The sequence below is a fragment of the Acartia tonsa genome, chromosome 9 (assembly GCF_053477335.1).
Source record: "Acartia tonsa isolate MP-2025a chromosome 9, ASM5347733v1, whole genome shotgun sequence".
Lineage (NCBI taxonomy): Eukaryota > Metazoa > Arthropoda > Copepoda > Calanoida > Acartiidae > Acartia > Acartia tonsa.
The window spans coordinates 44,179,740-44,193,922 of NC_137268.1; the positions used below are offsets into that span (position 1 = coordinate 44,179,740).

Here is a 14,183-nt window from a genome sequence, read left to right on the forward strand (position 1 = left end):
AGGAGCGATGTAAGAGCGATGTAGGGGCCATCAAAGTACAATGTAATATAAATTTGGAGAAGGGGCGATGGAGGAGCGATGTAGGGGCCATCAAGTGGGTTGTTATATAAATTAAGGTAAGGGACTACGGAGGGGCGATGGAGAGGCTATAAAGGAGCCATCATGGGGCTATAGCATAGCCTCTTATCATAAGAGGCGATATGAACGCCCCTTCAAAGGAGCTATTAAGAGGCCATGAAGGAGCTATAGCATAGCCTCTTATCATAAGAGGCGATATGAACGCTCCTTAAAAGGGGCTATCACATCGCTCCATATGATAAGAGGCTATGCTATAGCTCCTTGAAGGAGCTATAGAAAATCATCGCCCCATATGGAGCGATGTCATGGAAAGGACTATACCCGTAGAATGAGTACATAGGGCTTGTGATGTGTCCAGGGGTAGGTATTTATGAGTGCTGAGCTCAAAATACTACCAATAATAGTGGCGGCTCATCCATATGGCAGCTGGATAACAGTTACAGCCTACAAGCCCTATCTACTCATTCTACTCTTAGCCTCCCCCAGCTGAGCTGCAGCCGTTACCCAGCTGCCATATGGATGGGTCGCCACTATTTTTGGGAGCATTTTTGAGCTCATTCCCCATAAAAACTTACCCCAAGACACGTCACAAGCCCTATGTACTCATTTTACTCTTGGCCGCTCCCATATGAGCTGCAGCTGTTGCTCAGATGCCATATAGATTGGCCGCCACTATTTTTGGTACCATTTTTTAGCTCAGCACCCATAAAAACCTACCCCTAGACACGTCACAAGCCCTATCTACTCATTCTACTCTTGGCCGCTTGCAGCTGAGCAGCAGCTATTACTCAACTGCCACATGGATTGGCTATCACTATTTTTGGTAGTATTTTTGAGCACAGCACCCATAAAAACCAAACCCTGGACATGTCACATGCCCTATGTACTCATTCTACTCTTGGTCTCTCCCAGCTGAGCTGCCGCCGTTACCCAGCTGCCACATGGATGGGCTGCCACTATTTTTGGTAGCATTTTTGAGCTCAGCACCCATAAAAACCTTACTCTAGACACGTCACAAGCCCTATCTACTCATTCTACTCTTGGCCGCTCGCAGCTGAGCTGCAGCTGTTACCCAGCTGCCATATGGATTGGCCGTCACTATTTTTAGTAGTATTTTTAAGCTCAGCACCCATAAAAACCTACCCCTAGACATGTCACAAGCCCTATCTACTCTTCATACTCTTGGCCGCTCCCAGCCGTTTTCAGCCGGTTCTAGCCGTTTAGCAGCTGGTACTAGAAATTTAAAAAATGGTTATTGCTATCATTTAATATGAATTAAACCAAAACTATGTTTTAAAAAGTTGATTCCTACGTAAATAATGATGAATTTGCCCTAAAAATAGGCCAAAAACGGCTAAACGGCTGAGTTGCAGCCGACAGCCGTTACTTTTCCAACTTTTTGTTCGATTTAGGGAAAATAGACCTACCAAGGATTACCCATGCAAAATTTCAGCTCGAAATTCGAATTCTAAGTGCCATTTGCTCACTGATTACGAGATGGTTGCATTAACCCCCCCCCCCCCCCTTTGTTCTTTACTCTACCTTATTTTTTTATCTTTTAAGACCGGTGACATATGTATGGGTGAATGCTTATGCTACAGATGGACATTCTTCACATCTCAAAGTATTTTCTATACAGGTAGGAATTTTTTTCCCAGGGATAGATTATTGGAGTATATTTTTGGTTTAAATCATTTCCTACAAAACACATGACTAAATTCTGAAGGTGAATGATTAAGGAGGTGCATATTTAAATCAAAAGAAATCCTAAAAAATCCTTGATACTTAATGAAAATTGCCAACAGCCATTCGTTGTGAAATTTTATCACTACTCCTTATTTTAGTTGAATCAGAAAATCTCGTTGAAAGAGCTGGGATGTCATTTGCTGAGTTCTTGTAATGTTCGAGTGATGCAGTATGTTCCTGGAGGCGGGGTGGGTGCCTGTAGCCCCGGCCTGGCAACCTCTCCAGGTAATTATTCTACATTTTGAAAAACTATTCAGTTCTTTTTGTACATTGAAGCTTCTTATAGGTCCTGGCAATGTTTCAATCTATTATAATATGTTATTAATGTACCTAATAAGTAAATATAATTTTTTTAGGGGGTAATGGTTCAAATCTATCAGATCAGCCGCTGGCACAAGATCTTGTCTGGGTTGGTACTGATGACCACAGGTAATAGTTCATCTTAGTTAGATCAACCACTGGTTCTGGGTTGGTACACAGGAACACAGGTTGGTACACAGGGTTGGCTCAGTCAGATCAGCCGCTGGCACAAGATCTTGTCTTGGTTTGTTCTCAGGTATTGTTTATTGTGATACCTGCCTATTAATACCAACCAATTGATAACATGGCCTTTGACTGTAAGTTGTAAGTTAGTGTAAAGTGTGATATAAAAATTGATGACACCCCTCCCAACTTTTAGGCTTATCAGGGAGTTTGTATCCCCATTGTTTTCCAAAGAAATATTTTTAGACAGGGAAAGGAAGGGTAATATTTGTATGAAGGCATTACTAAACTATATAACTTTCTTAAATACATACTTTGTTTTAGGATTCTTTTATACGGAGCCCACGACCCTGACAAGGGTAGGGAGGTGGGCAGAATCTCACTGCAGGCTGAGCCGGTCAGTCTGGTTTACCATGGGGGACAGGTCTTCATAGGGCTGGCCAATGGACATCTCAACGTGTACAATAGGAATCTCAGGTAAATAGAAAGCGCACTAAATATTTTTTAAGAAGGCGGGAAAATGTAAAAGTGTTATCCATAGGAACTATCAAAAACGCGCCAAATTTTTTTTTATAAATGCCGCGTTCAGATTCAATTCATAAAGTATTCTTTTTGTTAACACCGAAAGAAAAGGCAGCGTTTTGTTGACTATTGCAAAGCTTTTGATTCCATTTCTTTAATTACCTATTAATTTTTATTACATATTTAGAAGGTTTAAATTTTTGATTATGGAAAAAGATAGTAAATTATACCTACTGAATTAATTTAAAATTATCATCAAAAATCAAGAAATATCTGTATAAATTTAATCATTCAGATCTTTTTGCATAAATTGCACAATACAGCAATATTGATTAAAAATTTGATTATTTAATATTAAATCTTGAAAATTTTTATTCGATGACTTCACATTTTTTGTCGCGTAGCTTTTAAAAATTTAGGTTGGTTTTTATTCGCTTCTTCAGTCATTTTTTATTCTCATTTTTATTAAGTTAATGAATTATGTATTTAATTGGTCTCGTTTATAATTTCATTAAATTTTAAAACTCACTAAAGTAAGAAACTGAATTTTAAAATGTATTGAAAATCAAAATAAGTACTTGGCAGTTGGGACATTTTTAATTAGTCCTATTAAATAAGTAGTAAGATTTTTTTGTTCGTCTATTAAGATCTCAACTACTGAACGATTGAAATATTTGATTAAGGGAAGCTTTACATAGATCCCAGGATGGTTCAAAGCTCTTTTATTTTTTTCTATAATTTGAGTCTTAGGGTGGGTTTAGGCTTTATTTCTTTACTCTTCCTTACCTAAGTATACTAGTGGCACAACTGCCTGTTTTTAGTAATCTGCAAACCCTGTATGAGGACTAACAATATTTTTTAGACAATGTTGGGTGCTTGACAACCCGTCCACAGTGAACCTGGGGCGAGATTCTGTGTCAGCCCTGCTTCCAGTTTCTGGCGGTCTTTATCTGGCAACAGGTATGATTTTTTCTACTGGCTTTATACTGCTAACAGCAAGTTATTTATTGACATAATAACAAAATTAAAATGGATTCCTGATTTGGTGAAAATAAGACACATTTTGTTGCATAACGTTAAAGCAATCATACTTTGAAAACTACATGATAGACAATGTAAATGTAAACCTTTAAGTTAATCTTAATTACAGACCAATTGTGTAAACTTAAATAATCAAACTTTCTTTTTGAAAGAAAAATAAACCTGCAAGAAAACAAAAGTTAAATAAACTGATAAACACAGTAAAGATAACTTTACAGAAATAAAGAAATGCAAATGACTAAACATATTTGAATGACAGACATGCAAAAATATAATGTTTGATCAATTTAGGACGTCGCGTATTATTGCTTGAAAGTACTGGTTTCAATGTGCTACGACAAATAACAATTCATGGGGAAGAAGCTGCTTCTTTTGTGGTGAGTTGTTCAATATACAATGTATCTGTAGCATTATAATGGATATAGAATATTAGTGGATATTGTGATAGGGGAAAATTTGTTGTTAATTTAGGTTGCTAACATGGTCATTACTTATTGGTCAGTTCGTTCGTTCGTTACTATTTGAAAAAAAGTCTCTGCCACCCTGAACTTTAGTTTATAGTTCCTTTATTTCAAATATTGATAGCTTGTATTTGCTTTTTTGTTGTCAAAATTGCACTATATTTTTAAAAAGTGCCAAGAAAATTTACATATGTACCAGGTACCTATCCTATTTAGTTTAGATTCTATCTAACTATAAGTACTGGCCATCTTTACTATGTTTAATTTGTTTTCAGGGAAGCATGATATCGCTATGTCCGGGCGTCGAACCTGGCAACGTGACAGCTATGGCTGTTGCCGGAGTCGGCCTTTGGGTGGCCGTTGCCAACTCATCAAATATTCAGCTTTATCACACAGAATCTTTTATTCATTTACAGGTAAGATTCTTTCCAGTATCGCTTCGAAACCGATTACAATCCGGTGGATAATAACTGGTTCTTGGCCATACTAAAATTATGTATTTTATGTTTTCTATGAATATAAATATATACAATCACAATATCAAAACCATTTTTAGCCCACGCCTTCGGCATATAGGGGCTAAAAAATTTGTTTCAATTTTATAATCTAAGCGTTAAGCTGTTTATAATACGATGCGATAAATAATTATTCTTAAGTTATTAAGATCTTATGCTTCAGAAAAAAAAGGTACTACTTTATAGAAAAGGATTATTAACTTTTTCTTATTTTTTTTAGATTTCGGTTTCATAAGTCATGCAATAATAAATAAATTCATTACTAATGCATTTTCTTTTAATCGGTTATTTGTAATTAATGTCATTTAGACTTTGACAAAGCTTTTGACGAATTGTTCTTTATTTTAGGATATTAACATAGCAAGCAATGTACAACGGGTGTTGAGGACAAAAGCCCCGAACGCAGAAAAACGGAAGATTTTTGTCACTGCTCTTTCTGCCGCAAAGGTGATTGATTGAATGCTATTTGATTGATTGATTGATAATTTAAACGAAAAATCGCGCCAAGTTTTGATCAATAATTTTTTTTCTCAGTATCTGTCTGTTAAAAACTTATGCTTTTGATTCATAATAGCGAAAACACAATTTTCTCGTATGTTATTAGAGATGAAAGTCTCTAAGTTATAGTGGTGATTCCTATGATTCTGTAACTCTCTCTTTCTGTCCATTACACTAATATATTTCCTCGGCTTCTAAGTAAGATAGCTGTTTCATATTTGTTAGTTATGATGGCTTTTTGACATAATGTAAAGTGATTATTTAAGGCGACCATTTTAAATTGAATTTTTTTTCAGGGTCTGTTGTGGGTAGGAACGAATGTGGGTATAGCCCTAACCATTCCCCTGCCTCGCCTGGAGGGAGTTCCAATTATTTCTGGCAAGACCAACATCTCCTTCCATGCTCACTTCGGTCCTGTCAGAATGTTTCTTCCTATTACTCAAAAGGTAATAATAAAATTAGGGTTGGGCCGGATATCCGGTCTGGCCGGATATCCGGCCGAAAATCCGGTCATTTTAAATATCCGGCCGAAACTATCCGGTTACATGATATCCGGCTGATTTTTGACTCCGGATATCTGGTTATCCGGCCGGAAATCCGGTAATTTGCCGGATATCGAACGTTGGTCAGATATACGGCCGGAACCGGATATCCGGCATTAGAAATCAGCCGGATATCCGGTATCCGGCCAAAAAAGTATCCGGCCCAACCCTAAATAAAATGGACAAAAGATATACCCGATATAAGTAACATGACGTCTGTCGTTTGTGGGGTTGCACCGAAGGATCTCGCTATAACTGCTGGACCGATATTGTTCTCCTTTACAGTGAAGCTTCTACTTTATACATGTCAAGGGATGGCTAATAACTCTTGTTTGGGATGGTAACTCTTCCTTTTCAAATACCCTCCCCCCTTAATTTTTTGTTTAAATCTAAAATGTAAGATGGGGAGTCGAATTCCAGCTCCTCCTCCCCTGCTCCGCTTAGACAAAAGTATCAATCAAACCTCCTGCAAAGATAATATATGTACTTTTATCTCAATTTTTATGGACATTTTAATGTGATAGAAAAAGATGCTTTTTGACTTATTTATCGATATATAAATACACATTGTAAAATTTCTCATCATTAACATTAATTTTTTAGTTTAAAACAAATTGTCGTAGGTTGCCAAAGCAGACCCACCAGACTCGAGCAGCCTGCGGCCGCCCATCCACCAAACCATCCCTGAGGAGTCTTCCAGCGACCTGGAGGATTCCGGGTCTGGCAGCGGCCGGCCGGTAACTCTACGGGGCGGAGCAGCCGGGGTTCGTCACAAATTGACAAAACAGATGTCGGAGGTGGCGCTGTCTGAGTCGGGTAAACAACAAGGTAATTAATAGATTAGATAATAAATGTATTGTGTATAGATATACTAGAGTTGGCTCAATATAACTATATCGCTATTGGCTAGTTTTCTATAAGTACATATCTATTTATCTATTTCTCAATAAATCAATTTCCCTCCCCCGCCTTTACTATCTAAAAGAAAGAAGTAAATATTTATTAATTTAAATGATTTAAAAATATTTTTTTCAATTATATTTTTTTTCACATTACCATCATCAAAGGGTTAATATGATTACAATTTTAGTTTTATATTTTAACACAAAGGAAGTGTCGCCACAATCGAATTCATTTAAAATACAGTTTTCTTAGATTTACTCTATTATGAACGTATATTTTTTATTTATGAAAAAAAGGATTAAATACTTCAATGTAATTCAAATATCTACATGAAGTGAAAAACTTAATTCATTCCATAAACAAATAGAATAAAGGTCTTATCGCTTTGGTCAATGAGAGTGTAATGAGGATTATTGGAGCACTATGAGTTTTAAACACTTTACCATTGGAAGACTTGAGCTCATTTATAGACATTTATTTCCTATATAGATCTGTCATGGATCTTGATGCAATAAAGCAGGCCGTTTTGTAAATGTTAAAAATTGGAAGATTTCATTAAATAAAAGTAATCGCAAATATACTCAGTAAATAATCCAGATAACTTCCTTGATTCAGTGTTGGGGACCTTTTTAGTCTGCTAGCAAATTTCTTTCTGTTCTTTTGTAGCGACTTGGTTGTGTTCAAATATGCGACGCTATTGGCTATTATTCAAAGACCCTATTGAAAGTCGTTACTGGGTTTATGTGGTGGGGTCATAAAGTTATTTAACCCCTTCCCCCTCTATTGTTTTTTTTTATAATAGAAAGATATATAGATACACTAAGGTAGAAAATTGATTTTAAAAAAATCAAATGGTTGGCAATAGATGGAATGTTTATTTAGTAATCTAAAAGGATAAGACAATGTTGATATATTGATGTACATCCCCAATGATGATAAATAAAATTAACCCCTTCTTTAGATTACAGCTAGTGGTTGAAATGTTTGGACACTCAACTTGATAAACAAACAAATCAAAATTTAATAATAGTCCCTAAAGTTGTTAAGCCAACGTATAAGAAAACTTTATCATAAAACTTTGGGGACTAGTGTAATAAAAAAAAACCATGTCCCCTCCCTCCCTTTGTTTATTAGTTTAAACATAAAAGACATGAAATAGAAAGATGGATAGACATGAAGTAAACAAGGATGACAACATCCAAAAAATCGAAGCACTGAAACGTTAGGACAAACGGACATTGACACTTGTAAAGCGTCAGGACTGAATAAAAAGAATATAAACTTATTTTTAGGACTTGATTATAGAGTTGCTTCGTTTTTAATATTGTACTTTGTTGTCCCATGAATCACTATACCAAAAATGAGATCAATCGGATAATTAGATCACATACAATTTTGTTATTAAATAAAAAAGTTAAAAAATCAACTTGTTTAAAATGGACGTACGGACATTCTAGTAATGATTATAGAGTTCCTACGCTTTTTAAATCGTACCTAACTACTACAGGAATCACCATGCAAAGTTTGAAATCGATAGGACAATTTTAACATGCCTAAATTAACGAAAAAAGCTATCCGTTACGGACGGACCGACCCTAATTATAGAAAAGCTTCGCTTTTAAAAAAGACATGTGGAAAGACAAAAGTTTTACGCTGAATTGGTATTAGTGACAAATCTAAATGAATAACTTTTTCTAGGATTGTTGAAGCAAATCTCGTCACCACTTCTTGGTGGTAGCAAACGGTCTTCCCGAGAATCTATGCTTATCAGAAAATCTAGCAAAACTTTGCCACGTGGTTTTACCATCGGGCCGGGCAGTGAATCTTCAGGTAAAGATTATTTTGTGTTGACTATATTGTAGCAGGGAGGGAGGGAGGGGACATTAGACTGTAAATTTTGCTGGAGCCCAAACTTTCTTATCGTTTGCTTAAAAACTTTGAGTACTTTTATGAATTTTGATTGGGTTGTTCTAAACTTTTCAACAAATAATTTTAATCTACAAAAGGGGTAATTTTGTTTACTATCTTTTAGGATGTATGTAAATTTATTGTCCATTGTCGTATACCTCAAGGTCTTTGGATTTCAGACACGCACATTAATTGTTGATTTCTCTAGGGATGGCAATCCGTCAAATTTTTTTACCGGATTCGGATTCTTACAAGAATTCATCCAAAAAATGGCGGATTCCGGATTCTAGCAATATTAAAAAAGACTTTTTTTAAATTAAATAATTTAAGTGCTACATTAGTACAAATGTCCTAAAAATTAATGTTCTTGGTGTTCTCTATAATTCACTTCCAAGAATCGAACCAGATTTTAAAAGGTTTTATATATAATGATGATAATCTTTGCCTTCAAAAAGGGGGAGTTGAAAGAAAAAACTAATTTTAGCCTACCAATTAAGAATCCGAATCCGATATTGAAAACGGATTCCGGATTCGGATTCCAAAATTGACGAAAAATTGGGCGGGTTCCGAGATTCGGATACGGATTGCCAACCCTAGTTTTCTCTTTTCTTATATATATAGTAACGTTGCATAGGAATGGGATTTACTCGGCTGTCATTAAGGATAACCAACTGATTTTGTTTATACATTATCATTATTAAGAAGCATCCAGTATATAGCTTACTTGGTTTGCTAGTCCGTTGGTAATGCACTAAAAGAAAAGGAATTTACTCAGCTGCTATTAGAGATAGACGTGTATAGAATTATTCTATTATATGCTCCTCTACTTATGGATGTTTTTTTAGGTGATAGCGTCTACGGGCTGTACGGAGATTTGATGAACATCCACGATTATGAATACAGCCACGCGGAATTGGAGCTTAGTAGTAATGAAATACACAGGTAGAGAAATAGATATTGAATATACGTGATGGATATTATGACAGGAGAAAATTGTCTTCAATTAGGTTGGTAAAGAGATTCCATTATTCTAGCCTGCTAGGAGTTTCACTTCATTAGAATCTTGTGTAAGATCCAAGTAATAATAAGACGACCGATAGAAAATAAAGAAAAAACATAAATTTAGATTGCAATGAATATGCATTTAGATTGCATGATGGCCAGTTTGATAAAGATTAAAAGCATGATGAAAGGAATGGACTGACCAAGGGATGTCCAAAAACGGATTGATAGAAATATACCAACTTAAATATAGCTATAGGAAAAATTGTTTTGACTTGCCAAATTGACCATCCATTCCTTTTAGAAATCTAAATGTTTCTTCTTGGAAGCAAATGCGGGAAATATTTTAACATATATAATTTGCTTAGATCTGACCCTGATCTGGACACCCTGCCTTATCAAGTGAACACACTGGACCGAAGGGTCACCATGAAGTCACAGAGACCAAAGTCGTTGGACCTCTCCTCGTGGTCCGTTGAGTCTAGAGGTAAACTTCCAGCATAACATGTTTAATCAGATGTTATTAGATTAGATTTTGTTATTTTTTATGTAAAATGCCTAATTTTGCAATAATATAAAGTAAATAGGTTTTTTGTTGTCTGAAGCTAAGAATCTCGGAAACTATTTTTTTTTTGACTTGCTCCACCCTTACATAGAGGCTAGGAGCAAATAATTAGTTTATTTAGGTATATCTCATTGTTTATTTCAACTAACCCAAAATTACGACAAAGACTTAATTAATCAGTTTTTAAAACAATTAATAGACAAAGACTACTTAAATTATGTATCGTACATTATAATCAGCGAAAATGTTAAGAGCGATTCAAGGACGATTGAGAATGAAACCCTCATTTATTAAATATATATATATAGCCTATAGCAGCAGCAAAACCATTTTTGTTATTTGTAAAAAAAACTGCTGTTTTTATTATAGGTTCCAATCAGACAACTTCTAGTAGTGAAACCGGTTCCATCCGTACATCACCGAGTGTTAGCCGTACGGCCAGCTGTGCCTCGGACAACTCTGTTCCGTCTCAGGCCAGCAGTGATACAACTTCTGGACGGGGGTCTATGTCAAGGTGGGTAGTATTTTCTTTTTCGTGCCGTTAAATTTTTTTGACTAAAAGCATTAGAAAATAATTTCTAATGGCTTCGAAACCGATTTTTATCCATTGGATTGGAAGTCTTCCATAAAAATCATGTATCTTATCGTATTATATCCAGTTTTCTTCGAATATAAAAATGTACAATCATAATAAAAAAAACTAGTTTTAATCTTAGAATTTTTTTATCCGAGGAAAGCTGATTATAATACTATGCTATAAATAACTATTCCAGACGTTATGTGCAGTATTTGGATGTTTGGTAATATCCTCTTAGAAATTTTTTTTTCAATTTTGAAAATATGAGTACCCCCCCCCCCCCCCCCCCCCGACAACGAACAACTCTGGCCGCAGCGCTCGGCTCCCTAGCCTATAACCTAACCTAATTTAAAATAGTTGTTCGTTGTCGGGGGGGGGGGGGGGGAGTACTCAAATTTTCAAAAAAAATTCTAAGAGAAGATTGCCGGATGTTTTTATGCCAAAGCATGTGTGTTTGTCCACGTGTATATTGGCCATTTTTTCTTCGGATTTTAAAATTTAATATTGTAAGTTTCAGAGAAAGTAGATGTGATATGACGTTTAAAGGTTTGTGCATGAAAGGACAGTAATCTTTTTTCATTTCATGTATAAAAATTAACTTTTCTCTTTTATCTTGTGTTAAAAGCTTAAAAGATCATACTTTTATGAAATATAACTTTTTGCTTAAGTTTATAAGTGTTGAAAATTTCAGGACTTTAACCCGTGAAGGTTCCGAAGTGTCAGCCCCAACAACATCAACTACAGTAACAACATCCTCCGCAAACAAATCAACAGCCGCAGCCTCTGTGGCACAGTCCACCACAGCAACCAAAACCACAAGCAGCAAAGAGAAAGACAAGGAACAGGCGCAGCGCACCATAATCACGCTGATGGGGGGCAGGGGGTATATCCAGTGGCAGGGTGGGTCAACAGTGCCAGGACAACAACAACAAATTAATAATAACAATGCACATCTAGTTATCTGGGATTATAAGGTGTGAAAATCCGACAATTTTTTTAAATTGGAGGATTTTTTGTGCTTACAATTTAAAAGATTTACTTTCCCATTAATTTAGAATTAGCTATTCCCTAGTTACATACCTAGGAGCTCATCTGAAGACAGCATTAATTAAATTAAGTTTTTGACCCTAAAAAAGGGTTTTTGAGTATTTAATAAAATTGTTTTATTATTTTAAGTAACATTTATTTTACTAGACCAACTATTATTTATATGACAATTTATAAATAATAATCCAAACTTTCAAAGACAAAATATAAACAGACAAATCTTTTTCTTGACAATATATTTTATTAAAAAAAATAAGATATGCTTTTATGAACATAGGTTCTTTTTTGGCTATTTTTTTCGACTCTGACTTTTTAGATTGTAAGCACAAAAACATTTTTCAAGCACTTGGAATATCACCCAGACGTTATTCAACAACATTAAATTTTGAAAGAGATGTAAAATGGTTTTACTTTTTGCACTGTATATTTCAAAATTATTTCAAAATATTTTAAAGAAAACTAATTTTCAAATCCGTTTGAACACTAAATACATATTATTTGACAAGGCTTTGAATAAAATAAACAGTACAAAAAGTAAAATCATTATGCCTTCTATGAACTTAAAAATAGTTTTCGTTAAAATCATAATTTAATTCATATGGTATTTTATTAATTTGGTTAAGTTATATTTTTTTGTTTGGTTGGTTTTTTTTGTTGGATTAATTATTAAAAATGTTGTTTTGGGTATTTTTTATTAAAATGAAAATTTATAAAAACCTTAAATAATAATCACATAATATTATTAAGTATATATAATTGTATCAAAATTATTTGAAAATTAAAATTTTCTTCATCTTGAAGACGATATTATATATCTTAAGCATCAGCCTTGCTAGAGGTTATGTTCTAGATATATTTTTAAGGGAGGAATATTGCATCTGAAAAATAATTATTTTGTCTCAATTTTATCTGTTTGAAACAATCTTAATTAGACAAATTGTAAAAAATTAAACCAATTTTGGCAAGTTTTACTAACAGTCAATGTTTGAGGCAAAACAGTTTTCTTTCCAGATGCCATATCCTTATCACTAAAATTTGTAATGTCTTGAGGCTGTGATTAAAGTTCAGTTTTTTTTTCTGTGATATTGGCGAATTTTAAAAAGTTTTGGTATTATTATTGACGACTAGGAGAGATAGATATCCCAATATTTCAAGTTGTAATGTTTTTAACCATTTTTGTTTAAAAATAAAATAGGTTGATACGATAAGAGTAAGGAAGTTTGGTTAAAAAACAGAAATTCACTCAAACATTACATAATTTAAATATATTAAAATCGTTGGATATCTCTCCCCTTTTTTTTTGGGTATTATACAATATTTTTGGTTTAGAAAGAGGTTGATTTTTTTCGCGCAATTCCGTTAAGTTGGGTTGTAGTCAAATGCGCTGATTAAGTCAAAATGTACTTAATTATGGATTTGATTACAACCAACTATACGGAATTGCGCGAAAAAAATTGCCCACTTTATAATTTTTCTTTTTAAGTTTTAGAAAAAACTAATAGACGTAAAAATGTAGTTTCTTTAAAAATGAAAAAATAATACCAAATATTTTTTTATGGTAGAGGACAAAAAAAGGTATACTACTAAATATAGTTATTAACAATATATATTTGTTTAAACTGCATATTGTAGTTTATATTATCTAACAGTTCATTTTTAGGTTTAATTATTTTTTTTTCATTCCTAAAATATTTTTTATAAGCAATGATTTGCCATTTTGTAAACCTATTCAGTTGAATTTTTTTGTTATTTTTTCTTGTGGATTTTTCGATCATGTATATTTCATTTTGCATAAAAAGTTCGTTTTTTTTGTTGAATTTGATACTCTTAAGCATTTTTTATACTTAAAATGTGATCAAAATTGGATTGGCCAAAAAATGTAAATTTTCGACCCATTTGATATTAATTTTGCTCATTATCAAGGAGCGTTTTTAGATTTTAATCTTTTAAAATATCTCTAAAAATAGGAAGATAAAAAAACGCAACATAATGCAATAAAAAGATTTTTTAAGATTTTAATATTTTATTTATTCCATTTATATAAGCAACTACCTAGTCTTAAAGAAAAATTATTTAAATTCTAAAACAATTCTGGATTAGGTGCGGTTCACGGTACAAATGTTCCTAGGAACTAGGAACGATTATCTCAAAACCTATGAACCTTAAAGGGTGCAACGTACATAAATGTGCGAAAAGGTCTTATTTTTGCGTGTTTTCTTCAGTCAAGATTGTCCTGTGCATAATTGGATCTTTTCTGTTCCAGATTATTGTAGGCCTTCTTATGTTGCTTATAAC

General features: G+C 34.0%; 1 protein-coding gene across 8 annotated transcripts in view; it reads left to right on the forward strand.

Moving 5' to 3' along the window:
• Nucleotides 1-12,774, forward strand: part of LOC145329033 (rho guanine nucleotide exchange factor 10-like) — a 216,333-nt gene extending 203,559 nt beyond the window's left edge. For 3 of the 8 annotated variants that reach the window (XM_080173038.1, XM_080173045.1, XM_080173046.1), the window contains 16 exons: nt 1,642-1,717; nt 1,923-2,049; nt 2,181-2,253; nt 2,632-2,784; nt 3,692-3,789; nt 4,162-4,247; nt 4,607-4,747; nt 5,195-5,293; nt 5,641-5,790; nt 6,510-6,714; nt 8,488-8,619; nt 9,543-9,639; nt 10,068-10,186; nt 10,634-10,778; nt 11,533-11,815; nt 12,205-12,298. In XM_080173038.1, the coding sequence (XP_080029164.1) occupies nt 1,642-1,717; nt 1,923-2,049; nt 2,181-2,253; nt 2,632-2,784; nt 3,692-3,789; nt 4,162-4,247; nt 4,607-4,747; nt 5,195-5,293; nt 5,641-5,790; nt 6,510-6,714; nt 8,488-8,619; nt 9,543-9,639; nt 10,068-10,186; nt 10,634-10,778; nt 11,533-11,815; nt 12,205-12,270 (2,050 nt within the window). In that variant the 3' untranslated portion in view covers nt 12,271-12,298. Of the gene's footprint in view, nt 1-1,641; nt 1,718-1,922; nt 2,050-2,180; nt 2,254-2,631; nt 2,785-3,691; nt 3,790-4,161; nt 4,248-4,606; nt 4,748-5,194; nt 5,294-5,640; nt 5,791-6,509; nt 6,715-8,487; nt 8,620-9,542; nt 9,640-10,067; nt 10,187-10,633; nt 10,779-11,532; nt 11,816-12,204; nt 12,299-12,414 lie in introns of those variants that run through there. The other 5 variants (XM_080173043.1, XM_080173040.1, XM_080173042.1 and 2 more) reach the window with 5 other exon arrangements.
• The last annotated feature ends 1,409 nt before the right edge of the window (nt 12,775-14,183 follow it).